Below are 21892 nucleotides of genomic sequence, written 5' to 3' on the forward strand. Positions count from 1 at the left end.
CCGCCGATGGCGCGGGGCGCGCTGGGAAATGGAGTCCCGGCGGCGCGGCGGGAAACGTTTCCGGGTGGTGCCGGTCGTTAGCGGGGCGCGGAGGAAATGATCTCAAGCGGGGACCGCCGCGGCGGGTGAGCGAAGGCCGCCGCGGCCCTCCCGGGCCGGGCCCGCCGCTCCTTTGCTTGGTTTTTTTTGCAGGTGCCGGAGCGGAGGGCGCCGGGGCAGGCGGAGCAGCCCTCTCCCCGGGCCTGGAGGGCTTCGTTCGGTGCGTGCCGCGGACCGGCCGCGCTCCCTCCGCAGGCGCGGCCTGGCGGGGCCGGGGTCCCGCCTCTGCCCCGCCGTGAGGGGCCGCGGCGGGGCCTGGGGGTGTCGAAAAGGCGGGAGGGGCCGGAGAGAGCTTGAGCCAAAAGCGTGCCCGGTTGCAGGGGGTGGGGTGGGGTTCCCCCCCCGGAGCCGTTAAGGTTGTTGCTTTTTCTGGAAGTTTTCATCAGGGCCCCTTTCCTGACGTGGCGTCGCGCCGTCCTCCTCCTGCCCCCCGCACAGGGCGGGAGGTAGAAAATGTTCCTCGTGTGGTAGCGGGGCTAATCAGAGGTTACGTCGCTGTTTACAGCAAAAGCCTCCTCGCTTACTAGTTAAGGAAGGAGTGATGGTCCCGACTCCTGCTCGGACCGGCTGTCCCGGGGGTTCCGCTCCGTTCCGCGCGGTCGGAGCAGTACGTCGAGGCCCAAAGCGTCAGAATGACCGCAGACCCGTGTTGGGGCAGACGGACGTTGGAGAGCTGTGTGTGCCCCTGGATTTCTCTCGGCCCGGCTGTCTTCCCAAGCATGCTTTTGTTCTTCTGCAGGAGGGATTGCTGAGGGGCTGAAGCAAGGCAGGACGTGGTGACAGACGTGCAGACCGAGGGCGTACGTCCATTGTTACCAGAGGTCTGAGCTGCGGGACAAGGTGTAGTTGCTTCCGTAGGTCTTCATCTGCTTGTTCCTAACAGATTATAGCAAGTGCCTTTGACTAGTTGGGAGGAACTGTGTTACTCGCAAGGCTTGGACAACTTCTGATTGATTTCTTTATACCCCTCAGCTGCTTTGTTTGAGTAATTAACTTCTTAGATAACACCACGAGCCTAACACACAATTTTTGGTCACTGCTGCCTGCTTACCGGTCAGGAGTTGCTTTTCTAGCCCGTTCCGTGTGTCGTGTGCAGCTGCCTGTGACTCAGATTTGCTCATGGACCGCTTGGCTCAAGCAATGTAGCCGGAAAAAAAAGTTGTCTCGCCCAGATGTAGGCTGAAGCTTGCTGTTGCGTTTTATGGTGATTAGTTGGAAGTAAAGAACAATGGCAGCCGGTAGGAGTTCCAGTTAAAGCATTTATAGACAAACTGAGCTTTTCTGGCACTAAAATTCTTAGAATTGGTTTGTGTCTTCATGATCTGCGCAGTGTTTATATTGCTTGTTGTTTAATAGATATTGTTTGTAGTGTTTGCAGTGTTTGCTTAATTAGAGTAATTGAGTTAGGAATTGCAGAATAATGTTACATTTTAGGTGTTGTTCTAAGTTCAGTAGTTATTCAGATCTCTGGCAATTTTAAGGTACCATCTGTAGATGCCAAATAAATTGCTGAACAGATGGATGTTTGTGGGCTTTTTTTCTTATGTTGAAAGCTGAGGTGGGGTGAGAAGGCAAAGGTTGTAGGAAGAATAGCAAGATAATTAGCAGGTTATTATATTTATTTATAAAAGGTTGCTCATGTGCCGTAGGCACAGAACGGAGAAGGGAGGAGATATTCATAGTCTGAAAGAGTCTTAAAACCACAACAACAACAAAAAAGCCAATGGCAAAATGTTTTTGAGAACAATAATTATTTAGAAGGACAGGTAAGAAACTTGTATTTGTACTTTTCTGGTTGAAGAACTCGTATCTGGCACATTAGACAGAGTTTCATTCTTTTATTTGTTTGTTTGCATTTTGAAGTTATTGTCAATGGAAAAATAGGCATAGTGAGACTGGGGAGAGAAAGAAGCAGTGAATGTCTAGCTGGCTTTTTAACTGAGACAAATATTCCAAAGACTGGACATATTTGGTGAGGGAGTGGTGTTAATTTAAAAAAAAATTTAAAACTACTTTGACTGCTCAGCATTCCAGGATGGCGGAAGAAGAGTTTCGAATGAAAGGAGTCGCCAGGAAATAGAACGTGTTATGGTCCAGCATTTCAACATCGAGTGGTTTGAAGAGACATTTATAAATGTTTCCAGTTAAAAACCAAAACAACAACAACAAGCCCCGCACGTATAGATACACACCCCAGCTGAAGGAAGGGCAGAAAAGTCTTCCATTGTGTTTTGGCTCTGCACACTTTAAAAAGAGTTGTGTTCTTCTGGGAAGTTGAGAGGGAGCGGAATTCCAGCTAGCGTTTAAACTCGGACTGCGGTATTGTATGGTGTTTGTAGTCTTGGGTGAAGACTAAATAACAGGAAGTCCAGAGAAGTTCCGTGTGTCTCACTAACAGTAATGCAGCTGCAAGGTGGTGAGCTACTGTTCTGCTGCTAAGTTGTCTGAAAAACAGCTGAATCTTGTTTTGTCAGAATGCGTGTAGATGTGCCCTTAGGAATCTACTGAAGGTATTTCATCTTTAATGTGGGCTTCATGTTTTTGTCGTAAATGGAAATTCCCGGCTTCTGGGTTGATCTTGCACGTTTCTGTTTCAGGGGCCCAGTGGTTATGACCGCTTTTGCCTTGCCGTCCTTGTCTGGTGACTCGTGACTCTTCACCAATCACGGCGGAATCCATCAAGCCCACGCTCTGCAGGGTTGTCATCTACCTACAGAAGGAGATGTCGGGGGACACGTGTCTAACCACCACCCTTTGTCCAGCTGCAGGGCCGAAGCCCAAAACTTGCAGCTTCAAAGGGGGCAGCCTTGGTAACAAGTATGTGCGACTGAATGTTGGGGGCTCTTTATATTACACTACAGTACAAGTACTGACCAGGCATGACACAATGCTTAAGGCCATGTTCAGCGGCAGAATGGAGGTGCTCACAGACAAGGAAGGTAAGGGAATGTCTTTTGTTGTTGACAATTTTGTAGAACGACTGGGTTTTGGTGGAGGTCTTTTAAATATCTTAAGACTACGCGCAGTTAAAGATATAGGGAAAGATACATTCCAAAAATAGCTCGGAACATTAGGCAGCCAACTCCCATTGGTGCTAACAATCCTCTGTGCTTTATAAAAATGTTCTTTTGTTACTAAAATTAACTAGCGGAAGGACTGGTTCTCTTTCCTATGATCACAGCTGGTATGCAGATTGTTGATGTTACGAAGACTGAACAGACAGTACGTGGGTTGTCATTTATGTGGTGTCATGTGTTGGCATCATTCAAAATGCGTACATGGGGAGGGACATTCAGTTTTCATCTTTAGAACTCAGAATAGCCTTGCTTGCTCTGTTGAAAATTCTTTTTTTCCTCCTCCCAGTAGAATGTTCTGCTTGTGGCTTACAATGCTGTGACAGTATTTAGACGTCACTCAAGCAGTATGTCACCTCCTGCTCGACACTGAATATTGTCATTATAAAAATCCATAATACATTATCGAACGTAGAAAAAGAAAGACAACCAATATCAGCAATGGCTATGAGCATTTTCATTTTCCTCTCTTTGGTAGTCCGGGGCAAAATGACACCTTAGGAATGAGAATTGTGGCACTGTGGAGAAGAGGCTGAGAGAGGTTGGCAAGCATTTAACCGCTTGGTGTTTCTGAACACTCGTATGCAAAAGCTCTTCTGCATGCCCAGATTACATCAGCTTAAACTCAATGTGCAACAGTGTGTTTACTTAAACTGAAACAACTCCTTGTGGATTTTGCCTACTATTTAAACCAAGTTCCCCTTGAGTAGGCTGAGTCTTGTTGAGTGTTACATACAACTAAATCCATTTAGTCCAGCAGTTTTGTATAAGAGCCTCAGCCTGAATGGAAAACAAGGTTCATGTTCTGACAGCTACCGCTGTAGAATCTAGCAGTGGTTTAGCTTATTTTCCTATGTTGTTTTCTGTACCTAGGTCCCAGAATAACACTTTTTTGCCTGCCTTCCATGTTATGGAAAAGGGTTTGGCGCTGTATTAAGCCCTCTGCTTGCGTGTGTCCTGCATTGCTATTGTTTGCCAGCAAGTCAGACATCCTGTTTCCTAGTGAATGTGGCTTCAGGGATGTTTTAGAATTGCAAGAACTGTCTGTTGACTGCTGTTTCCTGTGCTGCATCCCCTCTCTACTCCCTCCTGGTCTGTCTCTGTCCTGTTCTTTGCTCCTGTTTGGAGACTAGAACAGCTTTTTTCCCATACTGGGTTTTCTGGGCTACTCTACCTTTTAGCATCTTCGGAACACTTCTGTCTCTTTAACTCCGAACAACAGCAGAAGATGTGGTTGGAAAACTGCCAAATCCTTCTCATTAGGCCACAGAACTTATCCCAAATCTACTTGTTGCAAACATTTGTGAATTCTCTCTTCTAGTCTTTCCTTGGCTTGCTTAGTGATAAGTTGCTAATTGCCCACCATTACACTCTAGCAGCAGTTAATACATTTATTCCCATACAAATACAGCACACCTCCTTTTTGGTGGGAATATGACAAGCCTCTAAAGAAAAGAAGCAACCTATCTAACAATAAGCTTTTTTTTTTTTGCACACCCCCCCCCGGTTTGAATGGCTTGGACAGTCAGTTAAATAGATGTAAATTAGACTTCCTATAGTAGTTAAAAAGATCCATTCCTTTAATCAGAACGTAATACAGAAAAGATGAAGCGAGATAATAATTTTGGTCAGGTAGCCCACTGATGATCAGTTGATACAGCACAGTCAGGTTCCTGCAGCAGTTTTTAGTGTTTTGTGATAGGAAGCCAAGAATTTTTAGCTCGAGGCTTTTCTTTTGGGGTGCTGGAAAGTAGCGAGAACATAACAGGAGGTACCAAAGGAGTGATTCCACTGTCAGTTTCTGTTCTGTAACCTACTTCAATTTGCTCAAAGTCAGTAAGGACTTCCACTGAATGAAATGGGAAGAGTATCATGTGCAGTTTCAGAAAACTTTAGGCTTATTTAACCTCTCAGAGGAGCTTTCTCTTCCCCCCTAGTGTTAAGGTGATTGAAATGATGCAATCATTATTTTTCAGGCTGGATCCTTATAGACCGTTGCGGGAAGCACTTTGGAACAATTTTAAACTATCTCCGAGATGACACGATTGCACTTCCAAAACACAGACAGGAGATCAAAGAGTTGATGGCAGAAGCCAAATACTATCTCATTCAGGGCTTAGTGGACATGTGCCAAGCGGCCCTGCAGGTAAGAAACAGAAGTAGCCCGTAAAGTTTTTTGTGGGTGTTTTGCTTATAAAATTTATCAAGACAACTTGAGAGAATATTTCATGGCCTTAGAGACGGCATTGAGTCTTAGATGCACAAGATGGCCTGGAAAGAAAATGAGACAGCAGTCAGGTAAGTTGTAAGAGCTTATCCAGTACGTTTATCAAAGCCATAGTTATCCTTGCTCTGTATGCACACCTGAGATCCTGTGATGCTTTGAGTAAGAGATGAAATGTTTTCAGACCCATGTGCTACCATGGCATGGCTTTCCAGGCCACAGGTGCCTGTGCTCTGAAGTCATTTAATGCAAGTAGTGAGGCAGCTGCATTACCAAGGGAGCTATTTCTTTGTAAGAAGAGAAAGATTGTCCCCTGGTTAGATTATATGAATCTAGAATGTGCAAGACGTAGGTCTGAGTTCCTGTCATTTTGGAGATGTCTGGTGTGACAATGGGTAAATCATTTCCCTTTGTGCTTCTGTTCGGTTGTCCAGCTGCCCCCTCACAATGGGGATAGTAGCACTTTTCTACTTCACAGGTATGCCAGGAGGATGAACAAAGTAGAAACTGTATTGACAATTTGTCATTTAAATAGAGGGACTGATTCTTTTCTGTTTCTTTTTTTTATATTTTATTTAGGAAATAGATAGTGAATTAGTTCCTCTTGTGTGAAATGAAATAAAAGCCAGAAATTTAAAGGAAACTGATTGAATAAACATTATTATTTTGAGCATATGTTTTAAAAGGCCTTATGGCATTTGTCTAAATTTCTCCCAAGTTATGTCACTTCTAATTAGATAGTATTTATAGGCAGAATGGGTTTGAATCTTTGAAAACATGGTAACTTTTTTCCTAAGTTTGAATCTTAATGGAGAAAAACACCTATATGGTAAGCACTGAGTACTTTAAGTACTTTTCTTCATATCAGTTTTGCAAATATGTAAGCCCATAGTGGCTTTATTCACTTTATGAGTCCGTATGCATTCAGCTGAATGCAATCAGCTTGTTCTGCCAATGTTTTAATAAGGTTAGCCCAGATGCAATATATATAACTTATTATTAGTCTCAGCATTGTGAAATGAATGTTTCTTGCAGGGCAAAACTTAGTAATTCATAAATGCCTCACATACTAGATTGAAAATACTTCTTGTATCCCCTGAAAGAAATCCAACGCCACACTGACAATTTTCCTTCCAGTTTGGAATTTAAAACCTTTTTTCTAACAATGAAATGTTCTAAGGCTTTCCTATTAGCTACTGAGCTTTCCTTAATTTGCTACATGAGGAATCTGGAGTCACAGGCTGTGCTACATGCTCTTGATTGTTGCTTTTGTATCACAAGGGGCTGAAGTCCGTTTTGGTGACATGCTGTTCTTTCTAAATGTTCAGTTCACAGTGGCTGATATTCTTACATACTGCAGTGTTTTGAGTTGGTTAAAACTAGTGCAAACTCCTACTATCCTTTTCTTCAAAAAAGGATAGAATAATAAACCCACTTAAACCAAATATGACTTGAGCTTAGAGTCCTTGCTATAGCTAAGAAGGACATCCACCTGCATCCCAATGTTTCAATTACTGCTGCCTTCTGGGGATAAGAAATCCTTCCGCTGTATTTCTGGGTTGCAGATCAAGGTAACGCTGTGTGGTTACTATAGCAACACAGAGCTTTTTTTTTTTTCCCCCCCCCTTGCATCACAGGATTTGGGAATATGGCTGGAGGGGTTGGAGAAAACAGCAGCAGCAGATGTTAGCTTTAGCATTTATCTCTCTCGAGTTTGTTTCCTCTCTCTCTTCTTTCTTCAAAACAGGACAAGAAAGACTTGTATGAACCTGTCTGTAGCATCCCTATTATCACATCTCCAAAAGAAGAAGAGAGACTGATAGAATCATCAATGAAAGTAACTACTTTTCCACAACTATCCAGTGAGAAACTGAATTTTTGCTAAATGTATTCAAACACAGAACTTATCTTTTCTGCTTTTTCTCTTTCTCTCCCAATAGCCTGTTGTTAAGCTGCTTTATAATAGAAGCAACAATAAATACTCCTACACCAGGTATGTCAGGTTTTTTTCCCCACTGTAATGGGAAAGTTTCCCTTTGACTATGGGAATGGAGGAAGATGTGGTACGACCTAACTTGTTTGGGGGTTTTTTGTTTGGTTTGTTTTGGGTTTTTTTTTGCTTACAGTGGTGCTCTTCTATGGATTTGAGCGCAGTTATTTTTGACTGACATGAATCTAAATAGGGGGAGAACACAATAAACTGTATCTGTTGAAGTTTAGTGTACAGTTCAGTTGTGTGAGAAGAAACAAGGACAGGATGAGGCTATTAATATTGGCTGAAACTAGATGCGACTTGGGTAATGCAACATAAACTGGTCTGCAGAGCATTACCTTGTCAATGCAAAGCTAATGCAGCCATGATTCCCGCCTTGTCAGTTTAGCTCTACTTTTGAGTCTGCATATAGCTGTGCCAGCACTCTTTTATTCTGACCTACAGACATTCTTGATGTTCCAGCGCCTTCAGTGCCTCTAAATGAATTAATTATTTGGTTACAAAGGAAAGTATCTGTTCTGCTCAGGAGCAACTTAGTTAGGGCCAGGGCAGTAATTTTCTGGCTTTCCTCCTGTATAAAATAACATTATTTAGGTCTATGCTGCAACTATCATAATCCCTTTGTTATGATGCTATTAGAATGGCTTTGGATTTTCCCAAACTAGTCATTGAAATGATACAAGTAATCCTTTATGCTATGCAGAATCTTCATTTTCAGCCTTTTCAATGTGAGATACAATCTTGGAAGCTTTTTTTCTCTGGACAAACTGATGGTCTATCTGTCAGAGAGATGGATTCTAACAATCATGATATTTCAGGTAGTCGGGAAATGCTACCTGCGGGAGTGCTGAAGAGCAGCCTGTTTTTCAGCAAACTGCATTTGTATCTGCCAGTTGTATTGGACTCCTCCCTGTTACCCTTTAGCTTACAGCAGTGATGCTAAAGCAAGGACAGAATAGCATATTAGTCACCATGGGTCTGGAAACATAAACGTACTAGTAATGAGAGCAACAGAATCCTGGATACCAGGAGATGCTGGTATCTCAACTAGCTGTAGGGTTCTAATTATTCCTTGCGCATGAATCTGCATGCCTTGAGGGTGTTTAAATGAGGCATCTTTATTTAAAATTCCACACTGGCTGCTAGCAAGCAAAGATTTTTTTCCTTCTATTCTTCCTAATCAACAGTATAAAAGGAGCTTTCTCAGTTATGTTGTCAGTGTGGTCTAATAACATATAAATGGATGAAGACTTCCACATTCTTTTCCCAGCTCTGCCGCTTGATGGAGGTTGGGACTTGTCAGTGGCTGAATCGCAAGTTGCTTTATCAACTGATTCTTGCGAGCTGAAGGTTTTGTCTGGTTGCACATCATTCTTTTTTGATTTAGATCTGAACAGAAATACTTCTCAGACTACGTATTTTATGTAAAGCCCAGTCGGCTTTTCTTATTAGCAATGTCTTGATTCACAAGTATTTCATAGCCTTCCTGGACCACTTGCAAAAGTTAAGATACTGCATACAAAAGTATGATGTCATGTCTCTGGGTAGATTCTTGGCAGCAAGGTATGAACCTTGAGCTTATGGGTCCAAAGAGTAAGCAATTTCACTGTTAAAGCTAGCAAGGTTGGCTTTGTTGTCTAGGCGATAATACGTTCACCAATTTCCACATATCCGCACATAATTTCCCAGCCACCTATAAAGAGACAAAGGAGCAGAGTACTTAATTTCAATACAGCTGCATTCAAGCTGATGTCAGAGGAGTAGGGCTTTTAGATTTGGATTGGTGTTTTTTGGCTTTTTTACTTAATCAAATTGGACATTGATTGGCCATGATGTTGTTAAAGTAAAATATTTTAAATTTTAAGAATAGCTTTCTGATAGCTTTACTTGACTTTAAAGCTATAATACAGTGTATATTTTTTTTTCTCTAGAACATCTAGATCTTGCTTTGAAAAGTAATTAAGATCCTACATTGTGTTGGCTGTCAGTAAAACTTAAGTTTCCTAAATAATGTATTCACCCTAGAAATTTGTATATGCTATTACTAGTGTTACGTGCAGAACACCTTGCTTTTTAGCTGGCCTTCTAACATGCATTGACTCTTTGGACTTCTGCTGTTACTAAGCTAAAGAGAACTGTAGTTAGCATGTGATTTAATCGTCTTGAGTGTCACTCAAAAGATAGTTGTAGATAGTTGATGTAATGATTTGGGGAAATTGTGCTGTCGTTATTAATTATATAACTTGACCTCTAAAAGCTGGTGTGTTTGCTCATGGGGATCAGAGCATCTTATTTGTATCTGAAATTGGCTATTACCCTGTCTTTTCTTGGCAGCATATGGCAATGAGTCACTACTTATTTGTATTCTGCAGTTAGATCAATGCTTAAAACTGTGGTGGAATAGGCATATAAATTCTGTAGAGATGGCCAGTTGAAAAATGGCAAAAACCATACTCCTTCTTTTGTTGCTGTGTTTCAGTAACTCAGATGACAACTTACTGAAGAACATAGAACTGTTTGACAAACTATCTCTCCGATTCAACGGCAGAGTTCTTTTCATTAAGGATGTTATAGGGGATGAAATCTGCTGCTGGTCTTTCTATGGACAGGGTCGGAAACTTGCTGAAGTCTGTTGTACCTCTATAGTGTATGCTACAGAGAAGAAGCAAACCAAGGTAATGGAGTTTTACCCACCTGTCTCTTATGGTTTAAAAAAAAAAAGTTGATGATACATTGCAGAAAGATACAGATTTTGTATAACTTAAGCCAAATTGCTAGGGGCAAGCAATATCACTTGTTGGAAAAGCTTTGATACCAGCTCTCCTGAATATTGACTGGAATTGATGGTCAGTAACATCAAAATTACTAGAATGGCTTGCTGCTTAGGGGGCTGCAGGATGAGCTGCCATCTAGGTAGAAGATGCTGCATACTAGATAGAATTCAGAGAAGACTAAACATGGTAGCAGGTTTGAAGGAAAGGCTGAGAATAGCAATTCTGAAAGCATGTGCATTTTAGCACTAGTCTCTTAAAGTTGATGGACTTTGTGTCCCTAAAGCATGTAAATGCCTTGAAATTTTTCTTTAATTAAATGGAGTAAAGATCTAATTCTGCTCCTAATTATACCTACATAAGTTTACTTCATTGCAGTTACTTTGTACTGTGTTTCACTTGCACTGATGTAATCATTGTATGTAATTGGACTAAATGGTTGTGTCTGGGAGTATAAATTTCTTCAGAGTGTCGGAAGATATATGCCAAAAAGGAGAAGGCTGAAACTGATCTGTCTCAGCCTGAATAACTGAAATGGATGGGATGAAATTAATGAAAAGGAAACTTGAGCTCAGACACTGTTTAGAAACATGGTATATTTATTATCGTTGTGCTTTTATGTGCAAAACTACAGAATATCTGTTTAAAAAAAAAAAAAGTTCAGCAGGAGTGCAGATTCCCAATAATCAACCTATCTTGATTTCCCCACACTTCCAGCAATTCTTCTCATAGTCTTCCCACCTCTGATTTTGGAAAGGTTACCTAAAGACTTGCTTTCAAGCACAGTACGTCCTAAAGAGATGAGTTACATGCATGAAAATATGGTAATGATTAGCATGATAAATCTACAGAGTGACTTGCAGTGGTGCAGGTAAGGTGACCAGGTCCAACATTAGCACTTAAGAATCAGAAATACTGTTTTCCATTCTAGAATGATCTAAAAGCAGAGGTGAGGTAGGCAAGCTGGTGGTGGGAATAATCCTCTACTAGGAATTGGACTGCTTTGCTCATCTTTCTCATTTACAATTGTTTTACTCTCTTCACAGTGTATGTCTTTTTATGGCTCAAATATCTTTTTACTTATGGGTGTTCCAATCATGTTATCCCATATAGATCTGGAAAAGGACATGTGCTGTTTTTTGTAGGTTGAATTCCCTGAGGCACGAATTTATGAGGAAACGCTAAATGTCTTGCTATATGAAACACCACGGGTTCCTGATAACTCTCTGCTGGAAGCAACAAGTAGGAGCCGAAGCCAGGCATCTCACAGTGAGGATGATGAGGGTTTTGAACTTCGTGACCGAGTGCGCCGAATCCATGTGAAGAGATATAGCACCTATGATGACCGTCAGCTTGGCCACTAGCATATCAGTCGAGGAGTAAGGGTTTGGTGTCAAGGCTTGTATCGATATTCTTTGAGGGAGATCAGGAAGTAGGGAGGGATCAGTTGTACTCTGGATTGATCTTCATTTGGCTTCTTGGCTCCCTAGAGAAGCAAATGGGCATTTTGTGCGCACAAAGCAACACTAAAGGCCAAGGGCTTTGAGAACTAAGATGTTAATTTTGCACCATGTGCTTTAAGTACAGACTGGCCCCCTTTTCATGCCACGTGAGGAACGGAATTCAGAACACCGATTCTGACAGTTTATGGTTGCTCTTGCATATCTAATGACTTGCCAGTTTTCTTACTTCCTGTGAGAAGTACTGCTTTTCCTGAATGAGATGGTGTGATTTGAAAAATCTTTTTCCAGAAACCTGCCCTTTTAGGGTTTTGTATAATGGAACTTGTAGTTTTTAAATCAACATACTGAAGAGGGGGTGGAGAGAACTTGAACATGACTACTCATAGCAAACACTACATCTGATAACCCCCAGAAGAAATGGTTAGCTATCCAGTAGTCAGATGCACTGCACAGGTGATTTCTCCCACCTTTTTCCCCCAGTACACGTACAAAAGTTTGTGTTCCAAGATAGCTGTCTAAAACTCATTAATTCTAAGGTAAGCTCTTCCAAAGAGGTAAGAGTCAAGTCATCAAAAAAGCTGCCCTTGTGAAAAATGAGAAAACTTGGGAAATTTAAATATGTATGTCATGATTTGTCTTGGGAGATGGGGAAATGGGTATGGTGAAGGGAGAAACTTCCTCAAGTAAGAAAACTTGAGGAATAAATTGTGGCAGGGTTGCCATTGTTTAGGCTTGTGATAGTCTAATCCTGTTTATATAAAAACAACGGCAATCTGGGGAATTAGTTTTACATTAGTTTCCTCCTGTGGCCCAAAAGTGCTATTTGATGTTAAATTTCTCAAGCAGCAGGGGAAAAATTGCAGTGACTGGGGAAGTACAGTCTAAACATTTTATAAGGCTAGATAATGTTAACATACTGAAGGGTGATTTCAAGTTTTGTGTTCTGAATCCCTTCTAGAGCATAGAATTTGAAGTGGAAAAAGAAGAATAGTCATAAAAATTTTGTTCTAGCTTGAAACTGCAACAGGCTTTGGACACAGGAGAAAGATAGCTTATACTAAATTTTAAACTGAAATAATAACTTTTATTCTGAGTGCTTGGTTGGGTGCTAATTGTAAAGGGCCTTTGAAAAGTTTGGAGTCAAGGCTGCTCTGCAAATTGGGTGTCTGGAAACAGTTTCAAATTTAGTAGGAAAAGGTGTTACTGTATTTTTAAATGTTTGCTTGTAGGTTTCAGCTGTAGGTTGCAGATTCAAATTTTACCACTGTCATAAACAGGTATTACTTGATGGCTGTTCAGTGGCAGCTATGGATATGTGACAGTGGTGGAGCATGCTCCACAACTGCTTTTATGTTCCTATATTGTACATGAACAGGGAAGCTTCGGATTCTGCAACGGTTAGTCTTGAACTGCTTTGGTGCCAAATCTACCTATAAGTTTTAAAGCATATTACTGCAAAAGCCTGACAAGAAGTGAAGTCATAAGCAGAGTTAAGATGGTAGATGGTTTGGTAGTAATAGAAGCAGGGGAGGGAACAAAAAAATTATTTTCACTCAATTAGGCTTTTGAAAATGAAATTGTTGAGGCTTGGTAAGAAAACACTAATGGCTGCAAACTTTCAGGACTTTATTGCCTAGCCAGACCTACATGTGGCAGGCATTCACTTAGCTCTCCTCACATTTGGGAAGTAGCATTGCCACAGTAATGCACCTGCCTTTTTGTGAAAGGCCTCTTTAAAACTCTAATAACCTCTTTTCTTTTTATCTTGCTTTCTGTAAGTTGTTGTTTTCCAGCTGGTTTTTCTATTGTGCTAGTGAAAATACAGCTGCTGAAATCAGTTTTGACGAAGGCTTTTGTGTTTGTTTGGGGTTTTTTTCTTTAATTCTGCTAGAGTGTGATGTGGATTTTTTTTTAACTTATTTTTTTTTTCCCCCTCCACTAATGCTATTTCAATTACACTGTGGTGGATGCTTGGAAGCTACCAGCAGAGCCTATAGTGATAGTGTCTTTGTGCTGTACTTAATAGCTTCAATTTATTCTCTTGTACTTTTTTTCCATCTTGTAACAAATAAGACTGCCATTTAAAAATCATGTGTAGCACTTCTGTTTCTTGGCAAATGATTTATATTATTTTTTTCTTGTTACTATCATAGTGAACATTAACAGATTAAGTAAGTGATGCTGGTAGCCTTGCAAAATTATGTTTAAAAGAAGTTACAAGCAGGAAAATGTCATCTTTGCATTTCTTTTCTCTGGGGACTACAAGTATGGGAAGGAGTGTGTGAAAGAGAATTGAGTGTCAAATCTGTGTGCTAGTCCAGAGGCTTTCATTCCGTGTTGGATTCTGTACTCCCAGGATTCATATTGTGAATTATTACACTGTAAGAAGCAAAGAAAAGCTTGTGTTTTGGTTTAGTTGGCTTCCTTTTCCCTGTCTCCTGTAGCCAACAAGTAGTATTAATTTCAGATTTGAATTTAGATTAAATTAATCTTGGAAACAAACTGTTTTGAGAACCATCTGGGTTGTGAGAATCTTTTTAAAAGTGCAAAATAACTTCTTGGTATTTGTGGAATATCAGTAAAAACTGTAAGAGGTTATGAATGTTTTTTAAAATATGTACAGATACCCTTTTCACTTCACCTTCTTATCTCATCCCCATTCATTCTCCCTTCTCTGCTTCCAATTAGTACTGATCACAAAACATCTGCTTTTAGATTAAGATATGACTAGAACTGGAATGATGTTAAACAATGCTTAGCCACTGTGGACAGATCACTCTGTCAGCCTGTAAGCTTTACTTAGAGTAAAAATCTAATTGCATGAACACTAAAGTTTTTTGTCTATTCAAAAGATATTTCAAAACCATGGTCTTGGTGTTCATTGTCCTGATAGGATTTTCAGGATGTGGCTGAGAGATCCCAGTTAAATACCCATGGCTGGGTTTAACTAGCAGTTCTATAGTTCCCTCCACTGCTGGACAGATTGGAATGGGAGAACATCAGGAAATCCTCTGTGTAGATGTGTTCTGGGGTGTGTGCTATTCAGATGTGCACAAGGCTAAAATGATTGTAGTATTAGAGATCCCCTCCCTAGGTAGGGCTGCTATACTTGGGTTTCTGATAAAATCTGGAATGCCCCGAGTTACCTCTTACCTGAGTGCTTACATAATTGGATAATGTACATGAAGTCTCTGTAAGTCTAATGTAGACATGAATGCAGCCATCACTTACACAGTTCATGGGTTGAACGTTTTTCTAATACACGTGATAGAACACTATTTTTCTCTTAAGAGTCCTGCTTATCTGAAACTGCTCCAATACAGGATGTTAGTGAATGTCCTTTCCACCAAAATCATGGCATGTTGATTTATACAGTCTCTGATAATTTCGAATACTGTAGTTTTGGTGTAACATGTGCTTTATATTCTCATGTTAATTGTCCTTAACCAAAAGCTATAAATTGTTTTGACAACATTCTAGACATTCTAGAACATAATTTTACAACCTGGTGTAATGGACAAAAAGCAGCACTGAAAAGGATAATGCCATTTTGAACCGTAGCATTCACTTATTTGTAGTAACCTGTCTACTTCCAGAGAGAGCGAACAGCTGTGCTTCCTAAGGCTCTTCTCTACTGGCTTTAAATATCACAAATTATGATCCCTATTAAGACAATATAGATTTCTAATTATATGCATTTGTCTGCAAGTTACGAGACTTGTAATGGCTTTCTACATAGACCATCACCAATGGATGTGTTTACTGATGTGCCTGTGAATTTATAGTAGTAGCCTTTAGGAGGAAGAAATGCCTTTTTGCCTCATTTGTAGCGTATGAATTCTAATTACATCAGCTGGCATTCATTAGCTGCTGGAGCTCTTTTTGAAACCTTTCTGTCCTCTTCACTCTTAAATTTACGTGAACTTTTGCGCATTCAGATATTATATTAGCAGACAGAGAATGAATGGAAAACATTAACTGACATCTATACACAAGTACTGTAATAAAGAGTTGCATGTTTCTGTAATGGGGTCCTCACATATTGCAAAACAGCCTCAGTCTTTCTACAGAGAAGACTTGGTACTTTGAGTGAATGTCTTCTGTTAAACAGCTTTTCAGTATCAGTGTTAATTAGGCAATAATGTCAAAAGAGAGTTCTGCAGGGTAGCAACCTCCAACTGCTTGATAAATGCCGAGACAAAACTAAATGTTTAACCTTCACCTTGACATTTAGTTTTTGGAACAGGAGACATTTATCCTACTGTAATGTTCCATTCTGCAGACTTTTTCTCTCTTGCACTCCGTGGTTAAAATATAAAATAACTGACAGAGACTGGGAGGGCATTGGAGGGACCGATACTATGGTGTTATTGAAAAGCTGTGTTCTGCTTGGAACAGGTAATGCTTATTGTGGTTTTGATTAGATTTTTTTTTTTCTCTCGAGGTTTTTTAGTTTTAAGACAAAATTCACTCTAGGAAATACTGATGAAGTATACCTTGACTGAATGTCTCTGGCCCAGCAGTCCCTGTCTTACACAATTAGATTATATCCTCTGACAATCCTTGGCATTAAATCTTTACAGTCAAATTTCACACCATCCGTTCTGTTAGAAGAACTGAGGTTTTATTGAGAGATGAGTGCGCATGAGTCCTGTTTCCAGCTTTGCCACTAACTCTGTGACATACAGCAACTCAGTTTTTCTGTATGTGTGTCATTTTTCCTCATCTGTAATAAAATGGTGGTAAGACCCTCCCCTACCTCAGAGGGATGATGAAGTTTAATGTGTTTAATAATAGTAAAGGACTTTGGATTTCTATAATATTTTATATCCAGAGGATAGCAAATATGATTGATGATCTTGTTTAAACTGACATTCTGTGATCAAGCTGTTTTCTTACAACATCAGGCTTTGTTTTAGTTTTGTGTCTTACCTTTTAAGGGTCAGCCTTATGGATAAAATACTTAGTTAATGCAGTAACTATATTAGCTATTGATTAAAGTGTTTTCTCTTTTATCAGTGCATTAAATGGAAATGGAACACTAATTTTTAATAAAGTGTTATATTTTGTCTTCTGTGATTTTTCTCCAGCATCATAACTTTTTATTCGTCATGTTGGTCTGCACTCTTCTGCATTGTAGTTGTGATCCTCACCAACTATTTACGATTTCTGAACCACAGAAATACTGTGTCAGCAAATAGCTTTTGTATTATATGGAGCTGTTGCTACCTTTCACCCATGCCCTGCAGGTGCAGGCTATTTGTAGGAGGTATCAGTGTACTTACAGGTGCTCCGCAGACAAGTGGTTTTGATTTTTCTCTGGGCTTTTCCTTTAATTGGAGAACAACTCACTGGCTGCAGTGGTTTTCATGTTAATGGAAATAACTTCATTTCCTAATAAGAATCACAGAGCATTTTGATCTTTCCTTAAGTCTATGCACAATTTGTATTACCACAAAGGTAACCTAACTTGTATTTTGAACATCTTTAACCTTTCTTGACTGATGGGGCAGCCTAGCAGGGAATTAGATCCAGAGATGTAGCCTGTGTTCTGCAGCAGGTGTGCTTTTGAGGTGGCCAACATAATCTGTTGGTTCTATTTAGCTGTTCTCTTTGCTGCTGTTACCCTGCTTTCTGAGCTAAGCCATAGGAGTTTTTTATTGTGAGCAACAACCACAAAAACTATTCTACAAAGTATCTGAGTGTCTTTGAAGGAAGTTAGGTAATCCTTCTGTTTGGAAAGGTAAGAAACCTCTCTTGGGGAACTGTGGTTTCTAGTGCACACTGGCTGTTCTTTCCCACAGTTGTGGAAAATTGGTTTACCTGTAAGGTAGGTGCTCCTACCCTGACTTTATGTTGTATGAGAGCTTGTAGAAACAGCCTACATTCATCATGGTAGGACTTTTGGTTCTTGTGACTGGGTGATATGATTCAGTCTCCTCCATCTGCTGCTTCTTTCAAAAATGGAACAGCTCTTCTCCTTTTTCCCTTTTCTGCCTGCATTAACAGAGGTCTGTCTTGTTCTCGGTGCAGTCCAGCTCCTGCCTCCTATCTCTTCTTTTTTTTCTGTGCTGTTCTTTTGGGAGCTCTCCCTTTGCCTGGGCCTTCTTGTGACTTTTCCCTTGCAGCCACAGCTAATGTAGGATTTTCAGCAGTAGCTGGAGGACTCACTGAGAGCAAGCTCTGGTTTATTAAGTATCCTGAATACCTCTGCTGAAGGAATGATCTTGCCTCCATCCTTATTTGCTTTGGAAGGAAGAGCTGGAATGCTTCCTAGGCCCCCCCTGCGGTTTTGCGAAGTGCTATCCTTTTGCCAAGACCAGAAGGCGACTCAAACAAGCCGAGTTTGCTGTTCGTTCTTTTAGTGGAAAATAGGGAAAAAAGCACCAGAAAAAGCGGATTTACCATACACTAACCTGATGCTTCAACCCCCTTCCCTTCTCTGCAGAGGCCGGTGTGCCGCTGCTGCGCTGGCGGGAGGTACTGAACACTTGAGCTCCCCGGGCTCCTCCTGGGCTGAGGCTCCTTCAGGACTAGCGTGGGCGCGGACTGGTACCGCAGGAAAGACTGGGGGGGAAGCTCCCGGGCCGGCCCGCTGCGAGCCGGCGGCCCCAGGCCCGTTCCTTACCTCAGGGCCGCGCCTCACCTCAGCGCCGGAGGAGACGGGTTCCCGCCTCGGCCTGGCCCCGCCCCGGCCGCGGTTGCCATGGAGCCCCCACACAGCCGGCGCGGCGGCGGCAGGTGCGGTGCCGCCCCGCCCCGGTGTTCCCGCCCTCAGCCTGACGTCAGCGGCAGCCGCGGAAGATGGCCGCGGAGCTGCGCGGCGGGCCGCAGCCTCCCCGCGCTCGGCCGGGCGGTGCGGAGCCTTCGCTCCGCGGGCGCTCCCTCAGCGCTGCGGACTGGCGGCTCTGAGGGCGGGGCGGGCGGCCCCGCTCCCCCCGCTCCGCCATGAGCTGCTCGGCGGATGCCGTGAAGGAGAAGCTGCTGTGGAACGTGAAGAAGGAGGTGAGGGAGGAGGAGGCGGGCGGGCGGGCGTCCTCCCCGCTGGGGCCGGGGCTGTGAGGTGGACGGAGCCCCGCGCTCCGGGCGGCGGAGGTTCCCCTTCGGCGCGGGGGTTCCCTGGCCGGGGAGGGCTGCGGGGCCTCGGGCCGTCCTGCATGCCCGCCCTCCCTCCCTCCCTCCCTCCCCGCCGGCTCGGCCTCCCGCAGCGGGCTGAGGCTGGTAGCAAACGGTTGAACCTTCCGCGGGATGGATTTGTGTGATCTCCTTTGCAGTCGGGCCGGTTGTTTAAGAGTTTGCCTAGAGTAAATAAAATAAAGCTTTGGCCGGGTTGAATCGAAACCCGATTTCCTTTCTGGCGGCGATGAATGGGAAGTGGAGGATTTGTTCGGCTACAACTGTTTAACCTTTTCTGTGCTGTTGCGGTGGAATATGCGACCTTCCCGCGATTGCAATAAATAAATAAAAGCTCTGCTTAGCCCAGCTGTTGAGGTTGACATTGTAATGCTGCTCCAGAAACATGTCGGTGGCTTCGCTAGGTTTTCCCCAAGTGAACCTGGGGAGAAGAGACGCTTCTCTGTGGGTTTGCTCATCCCTGCCCCGGCAGCAGGTGATGGCTGTGTTCGTCTGAGGCAGGAGCCTGAAACAAGCTAATAATGATCCCGGCTCCCTTTTCCTGGGGTTATGTCTCCCTTGTTACTGGTTCTCTATTAACTTTTCCTTTGCTGTGAGTTTTGGAGGAGACAGGAGGAAAATCAGTGATAAGAAAGCTAGTCCCAAGATGCCCTTGGGTGAACTGAGTTGGCTCCCACATGCCTGAGCCCTGGCAGAAGCGTCTGCTCCTGTGGAGTTCATACCTGCGCTTTAGGAAGTGTGCTGACAGAGGGGGGAGTAGGGCTGGGTTAATTTGGGAGGTTGCTCTTACAAAGAGCTGTGTGACACTTATGTGCTGCTACCGAACACCCCGTGCCTGAACGGGGATGGTGGAGATAGATCACATTTGCATTTGGATGGGTGGTGCTTCAGTCTTCACGAAGAATGGTGCTGTTACCTGGTCGGATGTGCTCAGCAGGACAGAGTTCCTACTGTGCTTCGCGTTTGGGTGGAGTGGCTCTTACCGCAGAGCAAGGTTCGTGCTGAGACCGCTCCAACAGGACACTTTTTGGGGTCCCTGCCAAGGTGCTCTGGGAGGAGTTGCCTGGTGGTGTAAGCATGCCTTGGTCTAAGAGCACCATTGGGAACGTGCTCCAGGTGGAACTGCCAGCTTAGCGAGTGGCCACCTCTCCCCCTTACACCCCAGTACTGTATTTTGCATTTTTGTGGCCTTGACTGTGTAACAGCCATGTGTAGCTGCCTGTTCTTACACAGGAGCTAAGCAAAGATGTAATGCTTATCCATCACAGTAATAAAAAGTATTTTTAAAAAGCTAACTATCCTCCTGCTCCTTCCCCTCCCCCAGTTCACAGCTGGGGAAATTAGAAGGAGCCAGAGAGCAGGATTCATTAAAGCTCAGGTGAAAAGTTGTTGCTATGGCCAAGGTTCCTGAGCCTGAATCTGGTGTCCTAATATTTGTTAGTGTTGAAACCAGAAAATATCAGATGTTTCAGTCAGTGTAGGTTCACCAGAAGTGGTAGAGTAGGGATAGACGTGTAAAGAATGATCTGTAAACAAAATTGCAGGACTGTGTCCTGGAACAACCCAGCTAGCACCTGGCTGCAGGGCACCGAGCAGGTGTTACCTATTACTAAATGCTGTGGCTTAATGCAGCCATGAACCTGCCACTTCATTTTAGAAATTTTAGCTTAAACTAGGACCTTTGAGCCAAGATAGTGTAAGGTTTGATTTAGAAGTGTGTGCACTTGGTCTCCTGGGTTAATGTTTAAATATATAAATAAATTTGAGAAATGTTTTCCAACTCTGAACATTGTAATCTTGTGCTAATGTACGAGATTGGAAGTGAAATGGATTTTCATGATCCAAGCCAGCTCAAGCCAAGGAGAACAAGTGGTATATAATTAAAAAATCTGAGGCTAATTTGTTTTTAAAGTCTCTAAAATGTTTTTAATTGGACTTTAGCTTTTAAATTACTTGAATAATGCATTTTTGGTTTGTCTTTGATTTGTTTTTTTCTTCTCCAAATCCTCACAAATGCTCTTTTAGGGGATTTATATTGGCTTCGCTTTTTGGGGCTTGCCCAGAGCTTTCCATTCTAAAATAGTCCTGAGAGCTCTTTGGTGATTGTATGCATGTTAAGATAACACCTCTTGCCTGTGCACTGCAGGGACCCGTGGAAGGGGACCCTGTCTGTTCGGCTCACATTAAGACAAATGGTATCAGGAGGCAGTCAGAGACACTGAGATTGAGATTTTATTTTTCTTTTAAACAATCAATGAATGGAGCCAGGAACTGAATGCAAACCACTGGTATACCAACCACCAGATTATGCTTCCCTTAATGATGGTAATTAACTACTTCCGATAGAATTTTCAACCTCATTTTTTATTCTGTGTGACTTTTCACACAGCCACTTATACCTGCACACACATTGTGTGTTGGTGGTCTCGTTTTGAAAACTTGGTTAGTCCATGCCCATTCTCAAAGCGATCATTCCCTTCCTTTGTCCTCTAAACCCAGGCTCTTCCTCCTATTGAATTATTTTCATGTAACCTCAATATCTAATGGAGTTCAGAGTAAGCATATTCTTTCTGTATGTTGTTTACACCAAGCCTACTAAAATTCAGTTGTCTTTGTAAAATATAAAATGGTTGTCTCCAAAGTCACTTGCTGCAAAGTGGTTTTTTATTTTGTCTCTCCCTCTCAGCAGAAACTTTTGCATTTTTCCTTTGGGAAAATTTAATGTTGTTTGCTTTTTCTCAGATGGATTTTCAATTCCCACTGGTAAAGAATGTATTTTGTTGGCTCTAATAGAAAGGAGGACATGTAATGTGTTTTGAAAATTTAACTCTACTGGGATTCACGCTGAGGCTGCTTCTAAGTTCACGTTTCAAACATTTATCTCTCTCTGCAGGAAAATCTGTTGTGACAAATAGACTCATAAAACAGGCTTTTCTCTGGCCATTTCCTTCTACCTGCTGAAATGGAGGGGGTTTTGCCATTTCTGGATTTAAACACAACACTCTTTCTAGCTGTGAAACAAACAGGGTAACAAAAACCTTAGCAGTTTTGCCCTGAGAAATTTCAGAACACTTCAGAAATGCAATTGCATATCTTACAGCAAAAATGCAACCACTTCTGAGTAGAAATATACT

At 42.3% G+C, this 21892-nt stretch overlaps 2 protein-coding genes across 17 annotated transcripts in view; both read left to right on the forward strand.

The window, feature by feature from the left end:
* The first annotated feature begins 2 nt into the window (after positions 1–2).
* Positions 3–16703, forward strand: TNFAIP1 (TNF alpha induced protein 1). 11 transcript variants are annotated; one of them, XM_075033070.1, is made up of 9 exons: positions 132–259; positions 839–939; positions 2126–2609; positions 2697–3038; positions 5150–5319; positions 7145–7234; positions 7338–7390; positions 9870–10065; positions 11307–16703. In XM_075033070.1, the coding sequence occupies exons 4-9, from the start codon at positions 2822–2824 to the stop codon at positions 11523–11525; spliced, it is 945 nt and encodes a 314-aa protein (XP_074889171.1). In that variant the 5' UTR covers positions 132–259; positions 839–939; positions 2126–2609; positions 2697–2821; the 3' UTR covers positions 11526–16703. The 11 variants fall into 11 exon arrangements, with proteins under 11 accessions (XP_074889175.1, XP_074889173.1, XP_074889169.1 ...); XM_075033072.1 differs by lacking the exons at positions 132–259; positions 2126–2609 and adding an exon at positions 53–125; XM_075033068.1 differs by lacking the exons at positions 132–259; positions 2126–2609 and adding an exon at positions 81–125 and having other exon boundaries at positions 839–953.
* Positions 16704–18428: 1725 nt separating this feature from the next.
* SGSM2 (small G protein signaling modulator 2) overlaps positions 18429–21892 on the forward strand; it is a 62282-nt gene continuing 58818 nt past the window's right edge. For all 6 annotated transcript variants that reach the window (XM_075033091.1, XM_075033094.1, XM_075033093.1 and 3 more), the window contains exon 1: positions 18429–18629. In XM_075033091.1, the coding sequence (XP_074889192.1) occupies positions 18573–18629 (57 nt within the window). In that variant the 5' untranslated portion in view covers positions 18429–18572. The remainder of the gene's footprint in view (positions 18630–21892) is intronic.

This window comes from Buteo buteo, chromosome 7, assembly GCF_964188355.1.
Source record: "Buteo buteo chromosome 7, bButBut1.hap1.1, whole genome shotgun sequence".
Classification (NCBI taxonomy): Eukaryota; Metazoa; Chordata; class Aves; order Accipitriformes; family Accipitridae; genus Buteo; species Buteo buteo.

Coding starts and splice junctions, on each gene's coding strand:
- TNFAIP1 (XM_075033074.1), top strand. CDS start 2,822: ATGTCGGGGGACACGTGTCTAACCACCACCCTTTGTCCAGCTGCAGGG. Junction 5,320..7,144: donor TGTGCCAAGCGGCCCTGCAG/GTAAGAAACAGA, acceptor TCTTCAAAACAG/GACAAGAAAGACTTGTATGA. Junction 7,235..7,337: donor TGATAGAATCATCAATGAAA/GTAACTACTTTT, acceptor CTCTCCCAATAG/CCTGTTGTTAAGCTGCTTTA.